General features: G+C 36.7%; 1 protein-coding gene across 6 annotated transcripts in view; it reads right to left on the minus strand.

Annotated features, from left to right (window-relative positions):
• Positions 1-375: 375 nt before the first annotated feature.
• The window catches only part of UMAD1 (UBAP1-MVB12-associated (UMA) domain containing 1), a 79,976-nt gene continuing 52,715 nt past the window's right edge, over positions 376-27,636 (minus strand). For all 6 annotated transcript variants that reach the window (XM_086856494.1, XM_086856479.1, XM_086856509.1 and 3 more), the window contains 2 exons: positions 18,757-18,842; positions 376-2,109 (listed from right to left, as the gene is read on the minus strand). In XM_086856494.1, coding sequence (XP_086712620.1) covers positions 1,852-2,109; positions 18,757-18,842 — 344 coding nt within the window. In that variant the 3' untranslated portion in view covers positions 376-1,851. The remainder of the gene's footprint in view (positions 2,110-18,756; positions 18,843-27,636) is intronic.

Raw genomic sequence — 27,636 nt, forward strand, 5'->3', positions numbered from 1 at the left:
CATGCCAAGTCAGCTAGCAAAGAAAGAACCAGTATTGTGAGTTTGTTTGGTCTTCAACAGTGCTTTACAGCTCTGCTTCTAGACCAGCTGAACTGCAAAAACATTTCAGATTCAATATGAACAGCTTGAATGGAAACATGCTATTTGTAGAATGATCAATTTTTTAACTGCTGGATATAAAATGGATATTAAAATTATTTAGTGCTTTGGGTATGTGTTAACTAAAAATCTCGGAAAACAAAACAGTTCTGAACAACTTCACAGAATTAATTTTCCTTCTAGGAGGCCAGCTCAGCCACACTACTCTCCAAGCAGTGTCATGGATTCCACCTAAACCACTGCAAGTCACCAACACAGCACACAGAATCCATCAGATGAGAGTGTGATATATTTTATTAGAAGGACACTAATTTTTAAATGACACTGAAAAGATTTTCAAACTGAATTTCCAAGTTCAAGTTCCCATGAAAACTGAATGGTCAGAGCTGTAGTAAACAGTATAGGTGAAACCACATAATAACTCTCACATATAAAAAATAACTCATTATTACTTGGCTTCTTTTTATTGGAGCGCAGCGCAGATACTCCCATTGAAACAATAACTTCAAAACATTTAAAAACACAGCTGTCAAAAATATTAAATATGCACATTTAAAAAATCTAGAACATTAATATTTAACAACCTAAGACATATTCACAATGTAATTTCTTCATCGTTTTACAGTATTTATCTCAAATACTGTAAGAGGATCCAAATCTGAAAATATATGTACTTTGAGCTACCATAAGAGTGTAAGAGCATAAAAAATACAGGAAAATATCTACCAACATTTAGCACAACATATATATTGTACCCCAAGAAAGAAAACAAGTGTGTGCCACAGATCATTATTCATCACAAATGGTGATGTGACATCAGAGAGCTGTTGCTGGTCTTAGTTGGTAAAAACATGCTCAAAGCTTGTGAGTGGGGACACAGTGGTCTGTGAGAACGCATGTTTAGGTATTTAGCAGTTTAATTTAGTTGGATAAGAAACAATGTAATGTTTTCCTGTTGTTAAACATTGCCATCTGTACCTCTGGCACACAAATTAAAAAAAGAAGGGTGTGACCATTAAAAGTACGTGTCCTGAGATTTCCTTCTTCAGGGGGCAAAGAGGTTAAAATGGAAAAGCTGATCTGTATATAAATCAGGAACACATGTGGTAATGAGAACAAACAGCAGCCAACAGGCAGGCGGGGACAACTTCTCCAGGCAGGCACAAAATGAGACACACAAAATACCATCTACTGGAAAAGGGAAGGAAGCAACTGATTTTCACTTTGAAATTGGTAAGTTTAACCAATTCTATTAAGTCTTAATGATTACTTAAGGGCTTGCAATTAACTCTGAGTTTTAAAATTTGGTTCACTCAAAAGCTCTCTGTCCAGTAGTGCAGAACAGCATTGCTTTAGCATTAATATTGGTACAAAATCAAGAGGTGATCTTAATATATGTAACAGGATCTATGTGTTTTGTAACTAATTGAAATAACAAAACAGTTGAGACATAGACTTCCTCTTAGAGTCATGAAATGTTTGTGTCTGCAGCCTACCTACTGGAAGTAGCTACCAGCAGCCTGTCTCCTACTGAGGCTGAAACACTTTTGCTTGATTTCTTTGGAAATAAATGGAATATTTAACAAACTAAGTTATAGTTCACTTAAAGCTAAGAAATATATCACAGTTGCGAATAATAATCCATATTATATACCAGCGGCAGGACCCCACAATATTAAGTCATTTAAAGTAAGTCTTTATCTTCACTTTAAGACTTGTTCCTTGACAGAGGCAGAAAAAATAAAGAGAACATTACGGATCACAAAGCACTGAATTTTCAAGTGTAAAGTCATACCAAAATCTTGATAAATTATCATGGATGTCGTAGGTGAGCAGTCGGTCAGGAACGTCACTGTGGGTGCCCTGCACTGCTAACACATGTGGTGCAAGGGCAAAGGGGACGTCGCTCAGGAGGTCTGACATGAAAGGGCTGCTTTCCAATGTCTGACTCCTTTGATTTCCCATCTCTGTGCTTGATACAGTCAACTGTGACCGGTGCCCTGTATTTATCTAAAGAGAACAGAAGAGCAGAAATTTACACACTACAAATCAGGCAGCAATGGCTTTGTACTTATAACCACAAGGGCCTATTAATAAAGGGAAACAAAAAAAGCCTAAACAAATAAATAAAGTCAGTTTCAGAGTTCAGCTTAGGTAGATCTAAAATAGCAGTTCTTAACACATGTTGATATAATTCTTTGGCTCAGCTCAACCAGAATTAAGGCTAAAACAAAAATAAGACTCTTTGTAATGATTACTGAGATCACAGAAACATAGAATATGCTGAGTTTGAAGGGAAATTAGGATCACCGAGTCAAATTTCTGGCCCTGTACAGAACACCCCAAGACTCACACCATGTGCCTGTGAGTGTTATCCAAACAATTCTCGAACTCAGACATGCTACCCAACATTACTCTGCATTTATGAAACCCATAAGGCTCATGGGGCTTTTTGTCATTATGTTCAGTCTTGTTTAGGGGAAATTACTTCATACAATTCTTTTCAAAAACTGATGAAGCTCCATCTTTTATTCCCCCTGTGCCTTTCCAGAAGTTGCCCAAGAAAAGCGTGTGTTTTGTGATTAAGAACTATCCTATCCCTATTATTTCAAAGGATTAATGATGTTGCTTTCCAGTGTGAAATAGAATTGCATATCTGGCTGGTAAGTTCTATTATATAGGGAAATATATGTAATATCAAATATGTCCTTTATAGAAAAACACAGTTAAAACTTAAAAAAACCCACCAACAATCCAAGAACTAAAACCAATAAGAAAATAAAAAGCTTTCCATACAGAAGTAGTCAACACAATTTAGAGAATAATGTTGGACCCAACAGACTTGCAAGCTTTGATCCTGACCTACCTATATGGCTTACTGTTTATCCTCACACTTCTGCCATTTTAACAACAAGGAAAATACTATTTACTCTGCCTCTAGAAATCAAATGTAATTTGTTTTACTATTTATCGCAATAAAATCCTCTACAAACTGGTACCTCTCATTAGGCTCCCATAATGATGTTCCTGAGAACAGGCTCTGAGCAACCTGGTCTAGTGGAAGATGTCCCTGGCAATGGCAAGGGAGTTGGAATGAGATGAACTTTAATATTCCTTCCAACCCAAACCACTCAAATATTCTGTGATCTCTAGGAGCGAGATGTTAGTTATAAGGATTTCTACTTTGTATTGGTACACATACAGAAATATTCAGTAACGTGTTCGAAAGTGCTTAACAAGTCATGTCAGAGCCAAGAACACAGACAGGAATTTCTGACTTTGATGAAGTGCTGACTTCTTCCTTTCAACCTCCCATATTCAACATTTAGCCAGAAAATTCCAAAGCTTACACAGCTATGAGGGAGGGAAGATTACTGAAAGCTTTAAACACTAATTTGGTATTCACCTGATCTGAAGAGTGAAATGGGTCCAGTCATATGGAGGTTGCCTGCATCCATGATTTTTAGGGGTGATGTGCTGCTCAAGATCGGACCTGTGATGAAGTTAAATATCACAGATCATGGCAGCTCCAGAGAACCTGAGGGCACTGCTGTCTGACAGAAGAACAGTTTGGGTGGTGGGGTAGTGGAGGGTGCTTTGTTTTCTTGCCCAGACCATTTAGCCAGCAAAAAGATACTCCGTCTTATTCCCAAAGAAAGGATTGGCTTTGCCTTGAATGCAGCCTGAGCCCTAGTCATTCCTTACACAACCCAGCATTTCACCTGGAAGGACAGATAAACCAATGCTAAACCTTCTATTAACCTGCCAGCAATGAGTCAACAACGACACAAATAATCTCGCCAGTCTGTGTCACAGCCAGCACTTGATCTGAGTGGCAGAGGACGTGCTCTCCTCCACAGCCTGCTGGGACACAAGGGCTGGTGGTGCTGCATGCTCTGAAAGGGGCCCTCACTTGGAAGCTTTTCACAATGACTGGAAACCTAAGGTTAAAGATAAACTTCCCAAGATCCGTTACTATCATGTCACAGGATAATAATGCAGAATTTCTGAAGGTTAAGAAGTTTATTAAAAGGAATGACTGATACACATAGCTACTAAGCTTACTGGTTATGATCCAATACACAAGAGGAGCAATATTCTCCATGCTACTGTTACTACAGAATTCCTACAGCTACAGTTTACAGGTATTTCTTTATTTTCCCTGGCTTTCTTTTCCTCAGTTCTCCATTTTCAGATGCAACAGGAGAGGTAAGAGCTGATAGAGAAGATTTCTTTTGGCTTTCCTTACTGATTCTGGCACCTTTAGAGCACAGGGAAAACAGGAAAGCTAGCAGAGAAGTCAGGAAGATAGCCTGCATGGTTCTCCTATTCCAGCTTTCCAAGCTGTGAGCAAAACCACATGGACAATAGTACTGTAAATCCATAAGTTCAGGAAAAACACTAAAACCTCTTGTACTTTTCTAATCAGCATAGTTATCTCCAAGACAAAGATCATCAGCTCTCACTTTAAGAGGTATTAGCTTCTATGGCTGCTCATTGCTAACACTTTGATAGAAGTTTTCCTTCTTGCCAGGGCCCAAGGTATGCATCAGAACAAAACTCATAAACATCTCCTGGTGCAGACATACTCTCTTTCTAAGAACACTGCCAAACAGACAGAACATTTATATATGTTAGTATTTATCTGAAAGAACGCCCTACAACCCTTCAGGTGAGTCCTTAAATTTGTTGCTGCTCTAAACTTAAAAACTTCTCTTAATTTCTACTCTGCATGAACTTATTACATTCCCTCTTGAAAGAAAGAACTTGTGGATCATTTATTAAGGTGCTGGTATTTGCCTGTCTTTCATCATTCCCATATTCTGAAGGGAAGCCAGAAAGCCCCAGCTGAAAAACTGGGTTACATCTAGGAATCAATTAAACTAGATCTTCAAAGACCATTCTGCCTCCCTCCCCTCCCTAATTTCAGGGAAAAATGATCCCTCACTCAGTGTCCTATTCCCATCATTCAGATGATAATCAGAAATCCCTAGAATCTAATGTTTATTTTGATTGGCAAATTATACTTTTATGAACACCTGTTTATATCTTAATTGTCCCCCAAGCTGGGTGAACGCAATTTACAACGCAAATTAGAACATCACGTGGCAAAACTAACTTCAAAGAGGGAAAAAAAGAGCGAGAGCTGAGCATCTTGGATCTTTTTTCCTCCACAAACCCTACATTTCTTAGAATGGTGCTAAATGTGCAGATTCAGAAATTAAAACTCTTTCTGTAAACAGCAGACACCATGTACTGAGAGTGATGGAGCAAAGACCAGCTTTGCTAACTCCCAAATCCCACTCCACAGCTGAAAGCAAGACTGCAGTAAGGAAGGATGAATTATGTCAGAATTATTTTACTGTGAAAGCCTCATTTTACCAAACTCAATCTCTGCATACTGTCAGTGATGATATTTATAGTCTTAATAGGCTATGATACTATTTGAATAGTCAAAACAGTATCATAAAGAAAGGCCCAAATGGTTTACATAAACACAGTACTGGTAAGTCAGAAACAAAGGGAAGTGTCAGGTGAGTTTAACAAATGCCATGATCTGATCTTAATTCCAGTGGTCTTTGGGTCTCAGTTTACTCAACTCCTCATGAGAAAGTCTTGGGCCTAACATGACAAGATCAGTTCACAACATAAATGGGAAAGGAGTCTAGATTTTCTATTTCAGTTTCACATTTAATCCACTACTGTCCCTCCCATAAAAACAGTTATTTTTAATTATCTTAAAAGGTTTGCATTCACATTTTCATTTATAATAAGTCACATTTTATATTATTTATCTATATGAAGAAGAAAAGTTCCTGTCCTGAAGAATTCAGGTAACAAGAAGTAATTTTTCAGTTCTGCCTAGAGCAGTCATCACTGGCAGTTGTTCCCTTTGCTGTGCAGAGCTGTTTCTGGGCATTCCTGTAGTGATAATTAGATGTTGGCCTACTGTGCAAGACCCTATCAAACTAGACATCTTTCTGTCCATCCAAAACATGATGATATCCCTTAAATGGGCTAAGATGTATTTCATTCATTGAGAGCCCACACGAGTGAAAAGGCCCTGCTGAAGCCAACCTCCCCAGCAGGCTTTCAGGTAATGTGATGAAGAACTGGACATTCTGGTAGAGAACATCAGTCACCCATCGGTGCCGAGGTCACCCGCACTGCTTCCAGTGCAAACACCAGCACAAAATGATGTGATGCAACCAAGGTCAAGGTTATGAAATGGTTTGTGCTTTATGCATGCATTCTTCAAGCACATATAGAACTGCAAGTCCGAGAGAATTTGATATTGCACATTAGTCACACTGGTTTCTACTTAAATGCCTAACTTACTTAGCCAGAATACAATCCATGCAGAGCATATTATCTGGACATTAGCTAAATTAAGCACTGCCAAATGCTATGACACACAATCCAGTTATGAGAAATATTAATTGAACGGACCGAGAAGATCACTGATTTACATTTCACCATACACCAAGGGGTCAAAAAATTAGTAAAAATTACATAAGGTATGGCAATAAAATTTAATTCGAATAATCAAGGTGTCCTCTGTATTCTTGGTTTGCAATCCAAAAGAACAGGGAGAAAAGAAACACTATGTAAATATATATAGTATATATATAGTAGCTGGCCACCAGATACTAACTGTGCTCTGAAAACAGTATGTTATTTTGAAACTAACAAAATATAAAACTACCCTCTGAAGTAAATTATTCCTTTTCTTCTCTTTGTTAAAAGATGTTTCTCAGCTGTTTTTAAAAACATCTAATTTGCTGCATGTCTTTGCATTAACCATAAAGTTTGCCAAGAGTCTCATAAGGAAGAAAAAATGCACATTTTACAATGTACTGAGAAACTGGATTTACAGTGCTCTGAAAGAGAATCAAAGATTAGTGCCAGCATTATTATAATCCAAACCCTTGAAGGTTTTCTATCAAAAGTGATTAATTTTTAAAAAGTTACACTGTCCATAAAGTGTAACTTTTTAAAAAAAAAAGTTAAAACAAAAGTTTTTGTTTAAAAAAAAGTTTTTTTCCAGAAACAGACCTATCTTTCTTTTAAAAACAGGCTTGAGAAACAAACAGTACTTTCAGTCTTCCAGAATATTTAGTAAATTTCAAGTAATATAATACTTATGATAGACATCTGCTATGTGACTGGTGGTAAAGAATTATCTTTATTTCAGGCAACTTCGTGGTATTACAGGAAATAGTGAATCATAATTTATTTAGCACTATGCAGTAATTACTGATGTATCTAGGAATGGAAATTGTCATATGGGATTGTTCCTCCAATGGGTTTTGGTTGATGCTTTAGGGTACTCACTGGACTTCCTTATAAAATCTGTAGGAATTCCAGAACTAGTATCTCCATTGATGACAACAATTCACTTTTCAAATAAAAATAGTAATTTTTATTATTATTATTAAGGATGAACAGAGGAGGAAAGGAAAATTACTTACATATTTACATTCAAAATTTTCAGTATTTCCAAGAATTTCCAAGAATTATGGAACCAATTAAGCTGGAAAACACCTCTGAGATCACTGAGTCCAGCCTATCGCCAACATGTCATGGAGTGCCACGTCCAGGATTTCCTTAAACACCTCCAGGTATTGCAACTCCATCACCTCCCTGGCAGTCCATTCCAAATTTAACAACCCCTTTCTGTGAAGAAATTCCTTCTGATGTCCAAAAAGGATCAAGTAAAACCTTGCTGGTGGTGGGGAAAGTGCATAATATGATAATTTTCAAGCACCACAGAACCCCAACCCAAAACATTAACAAAAATCCACCTCATCACACCAGTAAGTATGTGACCTGCATTCTTACACAACTGTAAGAAAGGAACAAACCCACCTGGACAAGCATAATACAGATGCCCTGTGGTTTCAGAAAGCCACATGTGAATAATGAGAGCTGCTATTATTTCAAGGTTCACTCAAAATTTTGATCAGCCATCTCCTTCAGAGAATCAAGAGAAAAGTTATTCCTAGCTGGGAGAGCAAAATTAGATGTAAGAAGTACTGGAGTAGCTTGTAGCTATATCGAAACTTCTTCTCTTTGCTTGTTTGCTTGCTTTCTTAGCAGAAATACAGTGCCTGGGATTTTAACAGTGGCTAAGGATTGGTGTTCTCAGGGGTTGCAGTAGGGCAGACCTACAGGCTGAAAGGTTTGGGTTAACACTGAGTCCTTGGAGAGGCTTTTAAAAGCAAGAATGGTTCTCAGTGGAAATCAGCTTTCCCATTTGCTTTGGGCTCTTGTTTCCAAGCTTATGACTCTTATTTTGTAATACAGCAGTAATTTGTCTTTCTTAAAGAGCTCCTGCTACCTGTACAAGTTTATCAATATTGCTCTTCAGAGTAAAAGAACAAATTTTTAAAATAAGACTTTAAGAATATTTTTACTAATTTTTTTTACATACACTTTAGGTATTTTTCTTTCTCCTCTAAAGCATGCTTTTAAGCTGTCTCTTAACTAGAATTGAATCAAGGTCAGGTTAATGTCACTGAAATCTTAAAATAATTTTAAAGAAACAATGAAAAAAGGTTCTGACATTCTCCAGTTTTTCTTTATCACAGAGTATCTTGTCCTGCAAAGAACAGCAGGGAAATCTTTGCTAAACCACACTTTCAGTATCAATACTGATGTACATTTCTAAACCTTTATTGGCATTAAAGCAATTGGAAAAGTAATTATTAGAGCTATTCTATAGTGTAAATGCAGAATAAACTGTAATTAGATGTGATTCCTGCCCTCTCAACCAGCCATAAAACTGTTAATCTCTGCAGAGAGGGAGAAATGCAAGGTTGTCAGTTGAACTCTGGATACTCTGAATGTTCCACGGTTAAAGTGTGCTAAAAACTCTAAATTTTAAAAAATTTACAATTTCTGTAAAAAAGCTTTTTTTTTTAAACAGAAACAGACCTACTTTTCTTAATTATCTAATCCATACTAGAGATGACTGTGAGTTGTATTTATGTGACACTTAAGAGAATGTAATTCTACCCTGAAAAGTATTCTAAAGTACCACAAAGGACTTCAAATCTGGTGTCTAAACCAATTACCTTGTTTTGTCATCCTGGAAGAAAAAAATCTATTTTCTTTGTTACCAATTTTGCAAACTCAAACCAGTACAAGATGAAGGTTCTGCTTTTACTCAATCCCCTATAACAATACATCATGGAAATATTTTGAGAGAGGTTAGTGATAAATTTAGCAAATATACTGAATTTAATAAAACCAAAATTGTATAATGATATTTTTATTTCTAATTCCTACTTTTCTTCCTTTTCTCCTAACTCCTATTAATTTCACTCAGTAATTGTTTGAAGAAAGAGAACAAAAACATCTGAAATGTGGACATCTATAATGAGAAACTATAAAATTGTGAACAACAGGGATAAGATGCAACATGAAAAGAAGACTGCAGACATAAATGAAAGCAGACATAAGAAGGAAGCAGAAAATGTTCTGAAACTTTATTAAAAATTTTAAGGCTTAATTTCCCACCATTAAGTAAAGTAATTATGGTTTTATCTTTCCTTCTATCCCAACCAATTTCACCACTGTTAGGTGTGAAAACTGAAGACCTGTATCAACACTTATGCCCCCTCAATAGCAGGGTTCCTTTCCTTGCTGCCTCCCCACTCCTCTCTGGAAGACTCCCAGTTTTAGGGCACCATCTTTACAGTGCTGTCCCCTCTGCAACAGGATTATTGTAATATAAAAGAAAAGGTCTTAGAAGAAAGACAGTGACGTGGGTTCAACAAGAAACAGTTTATCTAGATCCTCTGTTCCTTCAAAGTACTATGCAAGATATTCATAGCAAAAATCTCAACATAATAAGCAGCATGAACGATATTTAGCATGTTGTACTTCTGCCACTGCCAGGAAATGGTACAAACTAGACCAGATTTTTTTTTTTCCTTTTTTTCCTGTAGCATGTATGCTGGAAGATTAATAAGTTAATGAAAATTACTCTAGTAAGTGAACTGCAAGCCAGAAGAACTGTAATTGAAAATGCACACAGCTCTAGACACTCAGCACTGCATTCCATAACCACAAATCAGAAGTGAAGGACAAGTCAATATATTGCAAAATGAACAGGCAAGTCTGATAAATGCTGGTAATGGATTTGTTTTGTAACTTCAGTAACATCCAGAAGCATAAAGCATTTACATTTTTTTGCTGCTACCTTCATGATGTAATGCAAAACTCAGATAACTGACTTTAAACATAGATAGAGAATATACTAAGACATTAATTTAATATAACATTTTAACGGCATAATTAAAACTATTTTTTTTAAATTACAAAACAGTATTTAAATTATCTGTTTTAATTTAGCAGCTACATTTGGTCAATGTACTTAGTGACAACAAAATGTCCAATTTTTCTACTGTTTCAAGCAAAAAAATAACCTAAAGACTTTTGGGAGGTTTTGGGAGGCTAATATCTAATTCAATGTCTACCAAAAAATAAGGAACTTTGACAATTAAACATTAAAAAAAGCAAGAAAATATTTAGCAAACATAATTGTACACAAAAAATTAAGCAAATACATTTTCCAGCAAATTAGAGCAACTCGGAAAAGTGTAGATCAGAAGGTTGTTTTGTTGTTCAATTTAGGTTTTTTTAAGAAGAAAAGGAAATATCTCCTTGAGTGACTGAGGAGTCAGCAACATCAATGAGATATCATCCTAGAATGTCAATATCAATGAGAGAGAAAAGATAGAGGGATAACAATTTCTATCAGAGGAAAGGAAAAGAAAATTACCTTGGATTTGGTTTTCAGAAAAGAAGGTAAGTAGAGGGAACAGAAAAGAATTACTAGTCTGAACTCAGGTCAGTCTTCCTTCAGCAATACCTGGGAACAACATCCTCAGCCATGCTTTCAAGAGTTTTCTTAAGTAAATAAACCCCTGGATCTTAAAAGGATTCTCACACAGATGCATGAATAAAAATTGCTGTACTAACTGCTGTATTCTGAGGTTTTTATCATGCTGCTTAAATTCCAAGCATGTGGCAAGACTAGCAATACGTCCTGTTTACAAACTTGAAATATTTTAATGCCAAAAAAAAAAGAATTTAGCAAGTGTCTCCTCACACAACTTTCCACCTGCTCTCTCCATAGAGATTTGGGTCAGTAAGAGAAAGGAAGGATGGGTATTTGACTTTAATTTCCTCCATAAACATTCTGTAACTGGAGCATTTGTCAACACTGCCTTCAGTAAACAGGTTACCAAGAGCCAGAGTTTATAAAAGCTTCAGTCTACAAACAGCAATAAGACTGAGTTGTCCTCAGCACCTACTGATCAGGCTTTTCAGAGTCAGGAATAGAAGTGTCATGACTCTTAAAAAGCAGCAAAATGCAAAATAAATAATTAAATAAATAAATAAAAAGGAACTAAGACTGGTCCACCTCTTTTAAATAAGGTGGCCTCTTTGAACCCCCTTGTTCTCTATGGATGGAAAATAATTGGATCACAGTGAAAAGGAAGAAGGGTACATTTTTTTTCTTAACACAGATCTGTTTTTATCTAGCAGTATGCTAATCACATTAAAACAGTAGAAACACATTCTTAAAATCTGTAGTACTGTGGAAGCAAACAAAAGAAAATTGTAAACAAATAACTTACATTTTATTTTGCATTTTTACAGTGCTTTAGAGCAAAATTTGAATATGTGCTTCCCAGTGCACAGTCTCTCACAAGAAGGACAGGAACTGTGAAGTTGGGTTTGTTTCTTTAAGGAGAAAATTACAGCAGAAGTACATTGTAGCAAAAGGATCAAACAACACTGATGGAAAGTACAGAGAAACATACCAGACAGTCTTACCAATGTTAGCATTCTGGGCTGAAATGGGGCAATTTTCATGTCATGTTTTCTTTCCATTAAAATGGACTGCCCATTGCCATTTGTGGTGAGTTTCATGTCTGGTTATTTTTTTCCCTCTGAGAGTGGCAGTGCAACTAAGCCAAAGACATTGTTTTTTCCCTACTTGCTGATTAGAGTAATTGTTAACGAGGTGCCCTATGCTGCAGTCTTTCACCAGCCATTTTATGCTAATGCATCATGTAAATAACACTGTACCATATTCACACACAGTCTCATGAAGTGATGTATGATCTACATTGCATTTTAGATCAATTTTAATATTGGGAAAGCCCAGAAGGTTTTCTCTGAGAGGCAGGATGACTGACTGATCAATTTGTTGACAGCAGCAAAGTGAACCAGCATTACTGGATTTTAGTCTAACCACGTGTATTTGGGCAAGAGATACAGGATAATCAGTAGTTTTATCTGGGATTAAGCCAGTCAGAAGATCCCAAAATTAGAGAAATGCTAAAAAATGTGACGGGAACAGCTGGGCACCTAGTTTGAGCATCTCTTGCTACAAATTTCTTGCTAATCAATGTAACTGAATAACCAAACAATTAAATCAAACATACAGCGAGTCTCTGCCTGAACTAAACAGGGAGGCATACAAAGTGTGCTTCTGCATACATGTGCTTTGATCCCCATTTGGTGTACACATCCCTTTTAGTAAAGCCTCATTCTTAAAGTGAAGAGGATGCAAATCAGGCCAATTATGCTATTTTATGACCTTTCTACATGTGGGTACAGACTTTGCTATCTACAGGCACTGAATTATGAAAATATACCATGCCTATGTGTCATTCTTTCCCTACAGGATGTCATTTTGTCTTCTGTTGCTCAAACCTCACAAATTGTGCAATCTGACTGCAGCACCGACTCTGGACACCACAGGCAGGGCTGTGGGAGAGGGGGCTGCTCCAACTCATTTGCTGTGTTTACATATATGTGCTGGCCAGACAGAACATTCATGTCCCACCTTGGAAGACTGTAAGGCTTCCTCAATTCTTGTACTGAAATCTCAGCTGAAGTTACACAAAGGGTTTAACAGCATTTCACACTTGCAAAGTGCTATAGAAATGTGTAAGACAGCACTGCATTACATTTTTATAAATGAACTGTTTTCTAAGTTCAGAGAGGAAGTTGGTGACAACCACGTCAATTCACATCTCTCAATTCCCACTCAAGTTCCCTGTAACTAAAAATATAATGCTTTCCTTCAAACACAATGGACAGAGTATTAATGATGCTACTGTGATTACTAAGTATCTGAATAACCCCAGCTGTGTATAATGTTACACAAACAAGTCCAGCTATTCATTTTAGAATTGAGAAAAACCCTACAAGGTGACAGTCTTGCAAGACACCCTGGGTCTTACTGGTTGACCTTGGGTCAATAGCATGCACAAATTTCAGTTAATATAATGTTGTTTGTGAGGCCACTGCAACTAATCCTTTATGACATGAGGAGCAGCCTTTCTCATATATGTATATGTACCTACTATATTTATACATAATGTGTATATAAACCCTCCCCTTCCGCCTGAGTTGTCCAATTGTTCAGTAAGGGCAGACAGAAACCCACTGGTCTACATATTCTGGAGATCTTCCTAGAATGAAAAGACTTCCTAAATATTTTGGTAAATTATCTAACAGATAACAGTATGAACATTATGATACAATGAAGCTTTACAAAGCAAATATGTTATGACATACTAATAGTTGTAAAATGTTGTAGATGTAATACGCAATTAATTTTTTTTTTAGCTGAATGAGGTATTTACCTTTGTTCTCAGTAAGATCACAAGCATATACTGTGCCTTTCTTATCATATGACAGCTCTACTTCATATGCACTTTCCATCTATGGCTGCACATGGATTCCCCAATGAAGTCACAGCTATTTACTATACACACAAAGGATGAAGAAAGCTAAGAAAGGCGATGTCCATTGCAGCTGCCAAGGCTGAACATGAGTCATTCTTGTTTAAACATAATGTTAAATGATGATCACTTCTTACAGCTTGTGATCATGCATGATAGTTAAGTAAAATGTAGGATCTTTCTTCTGATGGTACCAGCTTCTCATTTCAGAGAAAAGTACATGCCTGACAACTTGCTGCAGACAGTCTTATTCCAGTCCCTTCTAAGAGTGGATAATTTCATTAAGTGATTATTGCTTACATACGCAATTAAGAGAGAAAATATGGACCAACATGCTTTAAGGGTTTTATATATGAAAAAAAGGATCTTAGAGTTAATATGACATATGACAAGCAATTAGTCTAACCAGGCCGTGACTAGAATTCTACTTTATGAGATTTTAAAAAAAATAAAAAGCCAAGCTAAGCACCAACATTTTCAATAGATACTGGATTTTGTAAAAAGAGAGCAAACTAATCACAAATAATGTAATCACAATAATTTTGAAATATAAACCACTTTCTCTAAAGTAAATGTAGGGAATTTAAACTGATGCAACAAATCTAGCCCAGAACAACCTTACTAGCCCAGACTCCCTAAACCATAAACCAAGAGTCAATAAGTGAACAGAGACATGATCAGTAATAACTACTTTTCCAGTAACTTGTAAAAATAATCCAGACAGTCAAACTTAAGGAAAAAACAGCCAATAATAGTTCTGATAGAAGCAATTAATTTTAATTAAAAGAAGAAAAAAAAAAAAAGAAAACAAGGTAACAGTAATATCATTCATGCCCTGAAATTATACCAGCTGATCTGCTCTAAAGGATATCCTAAAAGTCTATCAACTTCAGCAATACTTGTTAATTTCACTAGAAGGGTAAAAATAAAATAAAATAAAATAATTTATTTTTCCCCTACACTGTGGACTCTCAACTCTCATTATCTCTTCCTTGATATTTTATATCTCATAGTATTTCTGTCTTTCTAATTGACTCATATGTCCCCTAATCTGTTGTCTACAAAACTGTTGTTTACATCCATTCAGAATCCTTACACAGCAGCTGTATAAAGGATGACTTGAACGAGTCAATGCCAATTCAGACATAACAAAAAATTTCTTAATTGATTTAGATTGTTGCCTAAAATGGTGCATACCTGTTTCTATATATATATAAAATCATAGATAATTTAAAATTTACTTCAGGAACTGTGGTCTTTCTATCTGCTGTGTTCTCAGCTTTTAACAGCAAATTATGAAAAGAAAGGGCACAAAAAAATCATAGCAGAACTATTACAATTCATAAAGAAAACTAAGTCCTAAGATTATAGGAATCACAGCAAGGTACATAATTAGAGTGGCTATAACAACAACATATAAATTAGATAATTATGGATTAAGCAATCCCTTGGGGGATTCTCTCTTGCCCTAGAAAACGTATAACAAGCTCCTTAGATAGAAGGCAATAACTATTAAGTGTTTGAGGGAGAAGTAGGGCTGTAAGGAAAAACAACAAAAAAAGAAGACACCGCAAGATAAAAAACCCAATTTAAATCTAAAGATGGCTTTCATTTTTGGTATTTATTTTAATACACTTATTGGTCCAGTTTTCCCCCATTAAATCTGCTGACATCTGTTGGCTAAAGAGCGCATGCCAGATTATCCATAAGTGCAAGATCAAATAAACATGAACTGCTTCTTAAGGTGACAATAGGGAGATTCAAAACACTGCAGCGATTATCAGAAATGTAATTTTTTTTGTTGCTGTTTCTTACATCAATGTAATAATCCCAGGTGTCCTGGACACCAGACATACAATAATCTTCATAAATCCTAATTCAAAGCCATACCATCTGTCAAAAATATTTTTTATGTCTCCTAATAGATATGCTACATAATTGCTCTCACAGTAGGGTAAAAATACATGGTTGTACTAATTTGCTTTACCAATGGAATAGCTCATTATCAAAAATAACCCCACCACATTACTGGGGTTTCTAGCATGCTTCATATATCAAGAGTAACCTTTCCATTCTGCTATTTTCTACAACCTCAAATTCCCAGTGAAAGCAGATAAAGATTGAATTATCTGGAAATTGTATGGTAATAATGGGAAAATCACAAGCATAAGAAAATAAAATCATAGTGTCTCTTTCTATTATGATTGTGTTGCAGTTAAAATTAGCTTTGTATTTCATGGTCACTAATTTACTAATTTAGTCACTAATAAGACTAATCTAAGTTCTCGGCCCTGCAGAGCAGTAACCATTTTGGACCCAATCCAGAAAAGCACTTAAATGTGTGTGTGACTTTTAGTTCATGAGCCTGAAGCAACTTCAGAGGGATCAGACATGCTTGATTAGGCCCAGAGCACTCATTACCCTGCCAGACAACACGTCCCCCTAGGACAGACCAGAGTGAGGAGATGAGCCTCCCAAACCACTGCCCATACTCGTGGAGATGGAGAGGACACTCCATATGGGATTGTACAAAGCAAGAGCTTCTGTCTGAAGCAGAAGACAAAATGTTTGGGTTTAAGCTGGCCTTTGAGACCACCCTTCCTCCAGGGAGTTTTTACTACCTGCAATTCCCCTAAGATGCATGCAGTATCCAAACAGCTGAAAACAACATCAGCTGAGGTATGGCAGGGGTTGTAAGAGCTTCTGTTACACGTTCCTAGTTGCAGCAAGACGACCTGGATGTAAGCTTTTATTTGTGCATTAGTTAAATTAACTTATACGAGATTATACAAATATATGTACTTGACAATTCAGTGGTTGTACAGTAAACAAATCTAATGGTACCTAAGAAAAATGGGAAATTCCAACAATGACAGCCATTACCAAAAAATACCCCAGAAGATAATTTCTTCAAAAAATCAAACTCAACCTCATTTTCCCCTTGGACATCCATGAACAAAGTATGACTTCATTCTTCTTTCAATCACATTTCCAGAAGCATTTCTCATGTTCCACAAAGTTTGTATCTAATAATTAGTGAAAAGGTTTATATTTAAAAATAAAATCAGGTTTCAGCAGCTGAAATGATGAACTGGTTGATGAACTAAATGCTCTTTTGTTCAGGTCTACACACAAATATCAGATGCCACTTTGCAGTAACAACTATATTTTAGCAGACTGTTCTATGTTTATCAAGAATTTGTGTTTAAAAACTAACAAGGTTATTATTTCAATTGATGTTCTATGTTTCTGTGGCATATTGAATATGTAATACAATGTTTTTCCAGTTTCCCTAAATTGTTAAGTTCTCACATAAAATTACAAAACTATACTCACCACTGCAAAGAGAAATATTACTTTCCTAATAGCCAGAATTATCCATTTCATTTCCATGATTCACAATTCATCTACTTAACTTGAGAACTTGAGAATTCCTTTGAGTAAATGTGAAGTCCAAACACTGAAATCTAGGCTGGAATGAATTGCCTAAATACTACTAAGTGCTGGATCTTAATTTAACTGATTCTGTCACATGCCAGTTCATACGAGTATTTTTGTGTTATCTAAGTGTTTTAATAGAAAGGTGAAAATAAATCTATGTTTCATTTTTACTGTAATATCTGCTATTTTATTTTGAAAACTTTACTTCTTCTAGCTCATAAAACTTAAAATCTATACAAGTGCCTCCTTTCCTGAAATTCCAGAGAATGGAACAAACCACAGAGACTGCAGTAGTTACTGCAGTTCACACCCCCAGCAAGAACATCACATTAAGGGAAACTACTTTTGTCCAGCAGGTAACTACAACATCAACTAATTATACTGCCCAGATCTGCAGGACTTCAGTTGCAAAACACTCTGCTCAGATGTGCATGGATCTAAAAATCAGACTAAAACTTTGCAATTGGTTGGAACTATTTCATACTTTCACATTATCAGAAGGCAAACTACTCATTACTTACAATGAATTAAAGACTTTTGTATGGGACAGTTTCAGATTTTAAATTAAAAAAGAAGACTACTGGCACACATACAGACCACTCTTAGAGATGGAAAAATTGTCACACACCACTCCACTATACTAAGGGACTTAGCAATAATAAATATTGAAACTGCATTGAAAAGAGACAGAGACTGTTAGTACCAAGGTGAGATATGGGAAAAAGAGACAAGGATAGGTTTAGCAAAAAAAATGAACCACCACAAAAGCACAAAAAGTCCAAGCCAAACATCTTCAGTCACTTTGCAAATGTCTATAACTATATGGCAATTGAAAACAGACTCAGTACAAAAACATTTTCAAACTACATGGAGAAGAAGATATATGTGCATCATATGCAGAAATATTCTGAGAAGCCCTTGCCTGTAAACATGTATCAAATATGAAATAAACCAAAGAGAAAGAAGTTCAGATTTACAGCCACACAGTAGAGAAACAGAAAGGAAACACACAATAAAGACAGTCTATTATACTCACACGTTTACACGTTACTCATAATGGTAGTTGTGGAAATAGATGACTTATGTAAATGTGTGACATTTGCCATCACTACTCACCACAATAATGTCTTCTATGCAATTCATTAACATTCTAGCTAAAGTTTCACGCTTGCACAACTCAACTATAAAAATAAGATATTCAGCAATACTATACAGACCAGCCTTCTACTATTTCCTTTTCAAATGCATAGCAGTGGGCTTGATATTTTTGCCATCTAATTAATAGTAGTGGTGTTTTTATGATACATGACAATGAAGGCTGACAGTCACTCAGCCAATGGAGGATGTGAATGTGGTGGAACCATTTCCTGCAGGACATTAATGCTTCTTAAATGAGCTGCTATGGAAGTTTCATCATATGCACATAAGGAAAAAAGTCTCCTACCTGTGGAGATTGGCTGTACATTGGTCTGGTCTCTGGAAATGACGTTTTATCCTTTGAGTTTCTACTTTGATCATCAGCTGTATCCCCTAACAAAGTAAGAAAAACAACTTTTAAGTCACTGAAATTCTTCATATTTTACATAGAGTAAGAAAACCTTTCCAGGCTTCCTAAAATCAAATTATACCATGAGAAAGGGGGACGCTGTTGCCACATTGATATTTACAATTTTGAACATGACATAAAATGAGAGAACTGAGAAATTTTGAACATAAAGAGAAAAGTGTTGAGAAGTGATCTGCAAAACTCAGAACCAAATCTGTATCAATAATTTAACAGAAAAATTAATGGGAAAAAAAGGGAGAAAAGAAAAAAGTAGGGCCCTTATTTTTGCATCTTTTGGGACCACTAAGGTCTAATAATTAGCAAAGCATACATAGCAGTGTGACTATGTAGTGCAAAGGAGATACCAGGTGCACATCCATCACATCCCAATCCAATCCAAGCTCAGAGCTAGGAGCAGTGCTAGGAGCACTGTTACTCTATTCTCATTTGTAGCCTCATTTCCACACAGTTAATATCTGTGCATGAGCACAGAATGAGAGACAAAGCATTCTGAGAAATGGCCTGGTTTTGAGTGTATGGGGACAAAGGCTGCTTGGCAGGCTGGGCACTAATTTCCTCCCATTGCATACACGGGGCTATCTCTGCCCAGGATTTTACTGAGATCAGTTTATCCCAAAAGCTGCAGCTGGTACTGATCTAAAGATGGGCAGACCACAGCAATAAACTAGAGACAAGATTATTTTCAAATTTATTTTTAAGAAAGAAGGTACATTATCAATTTTACTGAAAAGGTAGAGGTAGTATAAACCCCCTGAAACCAGAATTTGTTTCCCATATGTTGCAAAACAAACATCCACCTATCCTATCTTCTCCAATTTTCTTTATCCATGGAAAACTGTACCAGAAATTGTAAAGATTTTGCAGATTATCTCCTTCTGCTGTTAGTACTAGTCAGTAAATAGTTAGTAAGACAACTAAGAAAGATTGAAGATTTAGTTACATAATTTTGGTCTTATTTTTACTTGAATTCATACTGCTTTCTGTAATGGCATATTTTGGAAGTCTGTATCTTTAAAGAGTCCTGCAGCAACAATTCAAAATGAAAAGGTTCAAGTTACTGTAGTTTAACTTCTTTGGTGAGCCAGTGGTTCTGGCTCCCCTGTTCCATTTTCTCCAGAGGTTCACTTGGAGCCAGTGCACCAGGCAGGAGCCTTTGGAAACAGCAGCCAACTTCTGCCCATGACCAGTTAGGCTGAAAAGTCAATGACACCCAGGTCCATGCGTGTTTGCTCCAGACTGCCACGGCCCCCCAGGTCTGACTGGTCAGATCCCTCAAGTACAGTGCAATATTTAGTACATTTTTTTTAATGAAAAAAAAGCACAAATACCTAATTTTTTTTTGTTCTGCTTTTAATGCCCAAGTATATTCTTAGCAGTGTATGCAGAGAATTATCATCTTTGTCACAGGTCTTGGATACCTATTAATTTCATTAATGGATACACTTTTCAAGACCTTCTCTGGAGCTGAAAGATGCTTCTTAGTAAACTAGTAATTCTCTACATAAAATACTTAATAGCATTTGTATTCACAAGAGCTGCTAAAAAAAAGAGGGGTATGGGAGAACAAAGGAGATGGGGATTCAGTTAATCTTCCATTCCACTCCCAATATCTTGAAAAACAAGTTTTGTTTGCAAGAAAAGTTTGTAAGCACCTATAAGATAATGAGGTCATGAAATAACAGTCATGAAAATCACCAATGTTAAACCATTAGTTTACATTTTTAGTGAAGTAGAGGCCCGCAAACAAAAATTACTACAAGTCTTGTAAACACACCCTGCCTCAGGGAGGTTTAAAAATTATTAATATTTATTAATACACAAAGAGGGCAGTAATGAATATTTTTGGTATGCTTGCTGTGGACGAGACTGCAAACAGATTTAAGTTGTACCAAATTTAGGCTAGATCAGTTTCTCAAGGAGGAAGGCTACTTAAGCATTTGAACAACATAAGGAAATGGTTTCTCTAAACAGTGGTAATCTCCAAAGGTCTTCAGAGATAGGTTGAAGAAACATCCATTGTGAATGGTTTCAATCATGCCAAGACAAGGAAGATTAATGACCTTTTTGTGTTCCATCCTACAGTCCTACATTCCATGATCAATGCAGGAGGGAAGACTCCACAGGATACCGTTTCCCAAGACCAGGGAGCTTAGCTGTCTGATGAAGACTTGTGGAGGTGCTAGGAGACTGCAGTTGGACATCAACTCACCAAGTGTGTAAGGACAGAGCTGTGTGGGCATCCTGCACCAACAGGATGTATTGGGTGAAGCTGGGTGTTTGCATAAACATACTGAAAAAAGTTACAGCACAGGAACCAATGTTCTACTCCTTGTCTTTACAAACTGTTTCTGAGAAAGCATTTCAAAGTTTTTATATGAAAAAAACACATTAAGAAAACACAATGCATGTGTGTTAATGCTATCCAGAACATACGTTCTCCCTGTGATTAGTTTTCCTTAAGATTAAAAGAGTCTTAGTTTGTAATCAGGACCAAAATGTCAAAAATTATCACAAGAAAGGAAGAATAACTCATTTAGAGAGAAATTAAATTTTTTACTTAGAATTTTATCATCTAGCTCCCAAAATTCACAAGCTCTTAAGGAAGCCAAATGCAGGAATACCAGTAGTGTTTCCCAATTCAAATTGCCTTTGTGAAACTGCACTTCAATGCAGAGGTTTTCTTTGTTAAAAAAAAAAATAAATAAATGGTGAAACCCCAACATCTTGCCAAATTTTCATGCATAGGGTCCTGCAAGGATAAGCCATGACTCTTTGTATAGACTTTTATTACTTGAATTTTTGGAGCTAAAACAGTGATAGGCAGCTGCCAAAAACACCAAGCTGTCTAAAATATCCAGTAGGCTGGAATAGTTTACCAGATAAATTGGTATTTTCAGTGTACTTCTTTCACTGGTTCCTATCTCAAATATTCAAACAGATTAGCCATCCTTATTTCTACTAGCCCAAATAATTAATTAACTGTGACATACCTCCCCAGCTCCATCAATTCCCAACCCTATCTAGCTTGCTATAGTCGACTCATCAGGTTTAACCACCCACAAATTTTTTTTGTTCAGATTGCCTTGGTTTCCCATTGACCTACAGTCTAATCTCTTTCCTTAACTGGAAGTCATAGTTTGTCTTTCCTCTTCAGGCTCAGCCTTTAAAATATGCTTCCCTCTGGTCTGGGTTTTCCTCTTTTCCTCTGCAATCCTGTGATCTCCTCTTCCTACCCACCTACCACTGTGTGAGGAAAGGGGATGATGCCAAACACCAAACAGACAGACAACCATGAGAGCACAGACCTTTGGGTGCAGGAACTGTGTGGGTTCTTTTGAGCCCTTCAAACATTCTGGCTGGTAGCTTCTGACTGGGGAAAAAACCCGAACAACCAAACCACCCCTCCCCTCCAAACACTGGGAGAAAACCCGCCCACAAACAAACCCAAACAAGTTCTCTTACATAATTCTGATGTAAATAGGGATACAATTTTTGCTAAACTAAGCAACTGAAATCAGGCCCTGAAAAAAGATCAAAATACACAACCTTTGTGGAAAGAGCCCCCATAAAGTCTTTCATCAGAACTGAAAGTCATCAGAACTGCAAATATATTCATAGATAAGGGCCAAAGGACCATGGTAATCACCTAGCCTACACTCCTTTAAAAATATAGGCCATAAGATTTCTTGAATTAATTTGCTTGAACTAGAGCAACATAAAAGCTGTATTTCAATCAGGAGATAAAAGACAAAATTATTTACTTTAAAAAATACATAGATTCTGGCTCATATATCCCTTGGTTTAAGCATTGTGCAAATTTCAGTCATAAAACTCCTATAGAAAATAAATCCAAGTCATATATCAAAAAATTACATATACTTCTTAAAGTCTATAAGAATTATAAATGAAGGACACTTCATGCAATGTAATATGGTTTAAATATCAGTAGTATAATCTGTAATATGAAGTACATTACTGGGAAAATATATCAGGAAAAATCATGCTCATTGCTGTAAAATATTCCTTTCCTTACCAATGGGAAAATATTTAAAGTTTGAAAAGAAAGTAGTAGCATATTTATTCTACTGTCCAGATAAGCTTGTTTTTCAAATCCTCAGTCTTGGGAGACTGTTTTTAAGTTACATTAAGCCTTTTTCAGGCCCAAATAATCAGTGTTGCACTGAAAGGTCAGACATACGTTTCTCCTTTCACTAAGCTGATGCTGGATTTACACCAACATTCTCCAAGTTCCACTGGTATCTTTTTCCAAGAACTGCAGCCAGGTGTTTCACAGGAAAGAAATACCTAGTCCAGTCCTCAGTATGTACTATGTATATCCTCCCTCAGAAGTCAGAGTTTTTAGTGTCTTCAGAAATCTGCATTCAGCTGCCTATCTGGACCTCAGCGAACTCTCATATAGAAAAGTTCACCCACAAGTTTGGCTTATACTCAACAAGGAAGTGGTGTTTCTATTTATACTCTTTCCTCTTCCAGCATTTTGTTAACCTCAAGCTGTGTAGTCTCTTGATCAACTGACAGCATTTAAAAGCCTAGCCCACCCTCAGTTTAATAAATTAAAACCAATTGTAAATGTATTTTAGAGTCTTCTATAATGTAGCATGCCATTTGTCCTGGTCTGTGCAAAACTCCTGTGAGACGCTGAAGCACGTACAACACAGCAAGCAGTAACTAGCTACCGAATACATTGATTTTCAAATGTCACCTTCAGCTTCAAAAGGAAGACAGCTATTTTCCATTATACTTTAGTTAGTTGCTTAACTCTTTGTCGCCCGTGATTATCTTCTATATCATGCACAGAGATAGAAAGAACAAAGAATATTCTGGCTTCTACTTGGCAGCAAGAAGACAAAAAGTTTTAAGAGAGGATCAGTGAGATCTAAAACCAGCAGAGATCTGTGGAAGCATCAATGTTTTACTACAGTTTCTTCTCCCTCTTTCTTACTCATATATCTTCACCTTTCTCCCTGATACAAGGAAGAAAGGTCAGACACAGCAATTTTAAGTTACCCTGCTCCAGGATAAACTAGCAGAACTTCAGGCTTCAGTCCATTAATACTAACAGTGCTTTCAATCTCAGAAGCTATTTAAGAACTATTGCAATTCCCTCTGAATGTGTGTGTTGTTGAGTCCCTGCAATTGCACTTCCATGCAAAGGGTTTTGATAGCACCACTTCCACAAGTCCTGCTCTCCTCAGCCTCCAGGTCATTCAGCAGGAATGAAACGTGTTTCTGCTCAGTCTCTTCCAGCACTGCATGGCTCTCCAGCACTCACTACCAGGGTCTCACAGCTTCCACTTACCAGCCAGTTTCTACCCAGTGAGTGAGCTGGGGACTGCACTGGGGTGGTCCCAGCGAACCTTGATGGCAGTATCCCAAACACAGAATTGTGACAATTTTATGGGACAGAAGACAGGGAAGACAGAGGGAAGACCCTCAGAAATCTTTGATAATGAGCATAGAAGTACTGAATGATTTGGGTTGGAAAGGAACTTTAAAGATCATCTATTCCACCTGCCCTGAATGGATTATACACAATAAGCTGTAAGTAATGTAACAGTTTCCTTTGGTTATCAACAGATCATTCAGTACTCTTCAATGGCACAGATGGGACATTGATGAATAGTTGGTTCCTACATTTTCTTAAAAGTGGGACTATAACTCTGTCTAGTATTAGTGCTATAAAACTACATATTAATTTTCATTATCTTCCACATATACATGGCCAAGACATAATAGCCTTATAAGAACGTATATAATTGGCAAAACAATGAAGTCATCCTAGCTTCAGGTCATCTCATCCTGGTTTCATATTAAAGCTTTTCATATCAACAGCAGTTTCATTTCAACAAGCTAATAATATCCCCTAAAAAAAACCAATATATCAGCAGAAAGACTTTCCACAGCTGCAACTTCCAGCAAAACAAGAGTTTAAGAGTTTATGCTGCATAAGGGTTAGTAAGAAGGAAATCTGTGGAAGTCCATGCTAAGGCAGAGGTCTGGTAAGTGCTTGGCAGCCTTACATTGCATTTCAATAGTGTTTTAAGAGGTCCTACAAATAAATCTTTGATTGGGAATAGAACTTAACCAGTATCTTCTCTAATTCTCCTGATGAAACACAAGAAAAATCTATATAAACCCCACAATGAGAATCCTGAAACCTATTTTTTCAAACTTGTAAAAGGCAGGGGGAAACTGTAACACAGTAAACATTACCCTGAAAGGTTTTGCATTTGAAGACATGAAGCAACAATGTTCAGTCCTTTCCCAGTTAAGAAAAATAGTAAATCCAGCTACAGCACATGCCATTGAAGATTATGGGTGTGGCACTCCACATTGCCACCCAGTCTGATTTTGGTATCCCATCCTTCTGCAGGCAATCTTAATGTAAAGTCTCCATTTTCCTAAACAATTCTGTCAGGGTCTTCTCAACCTGCACCCCACTATCAAGATCACAGTGAAACCACAGATTAAAAATTTCCCTATGAAAAATTTTGTTTCCGCAAACAAAAACTTTTCAGAAGATAGCAACAGAAAAACAGTATGAGATGATTACAGGCCACTGTAGAGTTTCCATTTCCCAGATCTACATACTTTTGAGTTTGCAAACAGTGTCTTATTTCTGTGCTTTTCTATATTTCCAACTTCTTAAAAAGTTTCACTTCTTTCAAAACTTTCTTGAATCCTAAAACAAAGGACCACTAGAGTTTAGATCTAACTCCATCTCCAACCACTTCACTGAGGCTAAATTGTTCCAACTCCTGTGACCCCCATTGAAAAGGCTCTCTTTTAAGAGGTGCCCAACTCTTGCAGAAAGCTGATGAATCCAAAGCCAAAGCTTCATAGCAAAATTTTGGTTGGAAGGAAACTTGGAGATAATACCAGTCCAATCTCCAATTCAGTGCAGAGCTAATTTCAAAGGGAAAGAAACTATTTACCTCAGGTTGTCTGGCTGAATTTTGAGGCTCCAAAAAAGGAGCTTCCTCAGCATCTCTCAGTTATATCTATCCTTCTACTCTTTCTTTCCTCCAAGTTCACAGTCACATTCACAGCAAGCTGTAGAATTAATTTGTCCATGAGCCACAATCCCCATGATGAAATGTTATTTTACTTTGGTTTTAGGTTATGAGACTTTCATGTCAAGCATAAAGAAATGCCAGGAATTAATCTCACTCTGATTTTCTGGTGTGATGCATCCATGCAAGTCCTTCTCACCCCTTATATGTGCATGCCAGCCTTTCTGTAGTCCGCCACAACACTGAATCCCCACACCGCAGCGTATCTTTCCAGAAATCTCATTTTTCCATTTTTCTGTTTGGAAATTCTGTTCTAGAGCTCCTTACCTTAGATGCTGCCACACTTTTCTTATTGAGTTGTGCTATCAGAGTGAGCAAGTGATGTGACTCACTAGCTACTCAATACAACTTTAGGACTGAAGCATCCAACAATACAGATCCAAAGGCTGTATAAAAGGCTTATGACATGTTCAGGCATTTTATAAGGAAAAAGTTAAAAGAAAAAGCTAGACAAGAGAAATGTACATCCTCTGAGTCTTCTGACCCAAGATTTGTGCTTATCTGTGTTTGTGTGCAAGTGCCTCAGGGAAGCTCCAAATGTTCAAATGATACCATGTGGATAAGCCCCCATCATATCTATTGTATGTTGGTATTTATCATGAACATTGGCCCTAAAAAACAATCAGCAAATCTGCCTAGAAGGCACAGATCAGATGCCATTGGCCAGTCTCTTCACGTACTAAGTCACAGTTCTTGACATTCCTAGAGAACCTCTAAATCTTCCCGTTATTCAAATACTTCATCTGTCAGTTAAGCCACTCCTCTTCACATCAAAACAAATATAACCTTCCAAGGTCAAGTGAATCACTTTGCTGGGGAAGCAAACTATTTAATCTACTTTCTTGAAAAGTTTTATAAACTGATTGGTTCTCTTTTTATTTTAGACACAATCACTCAGTGATTCCTGATTGTCATAGTCCTGTAGAGCAGCTCAATCATCCCATAGAACAAGTACATTTTTCTAAAGCTAGGAATAAATCAAAAAGTCCCTTAGTTTTTTAGATTTTTAGAACAGTTTAATGTTAGTTCACATAATCTCTACTTCAATCTCAAATCTGCCTCCTGGTAGTGGAAGATGTCTACACTTCACATAATCCAACTTTGCTGTATCAATAGGCTGGTATGCAACAAGTGCAAAAGAAGCCTCAGTTTACAAGCTTAATTTTCATCCAGGATTACAATCTCCCACCAGATCCTATTTGCTTTTCCAAAGGATGGAGATAAAGACAACATTGTTTCCCTTTATTTGTTCTGTTTCTCTTGCCTAACTTTCTCTTGTTTATCTTTGAGAGAATGTGACAGTCACGATCTTTACAATCCTTCCTGCATTTTCTTATTTTGCTTGTGAGGATGATAAATAGTTTAATCTCAAAACAATAGAAGTCTTTAGCTCTTCAGCTCCTGATGAATGGTAAAAGGCTTTGGGGAAACATCAGTAATAACAACAAACTCAGAGGAAGACAATAGTATAGCTCACACAGAGTAGTGCTGGCAAGTAACCTCCCCTTTAATATGTTTTAGCGGCATCATTTCCTTGTCGCTAGTTAATCCAGCCTATAAAACCTATCTCAGATTACAGGCTCAGTTGTTTTTCATCGGTAAATATATATTGTAATATTCCACTTTCCACTATGAAATTAACATTATTTCAGTATCCTCACTT

This window comes from Cyanistes caeruleus, chromosome 1, assembly GCF_971803275.1.
Source record: "Cyanistes caeruleus chromosome 1, bCyaCae1.hap1.1, whole genome shotgun sequence".
In the NCBI taxonomy this organism is placed as follows: domain Eukaryota; kingdom Metazoa; phylum Chordata; class Aves; order Passeriformes; family Paridae; genus Cyanistes; species Cyanistes caeruleus.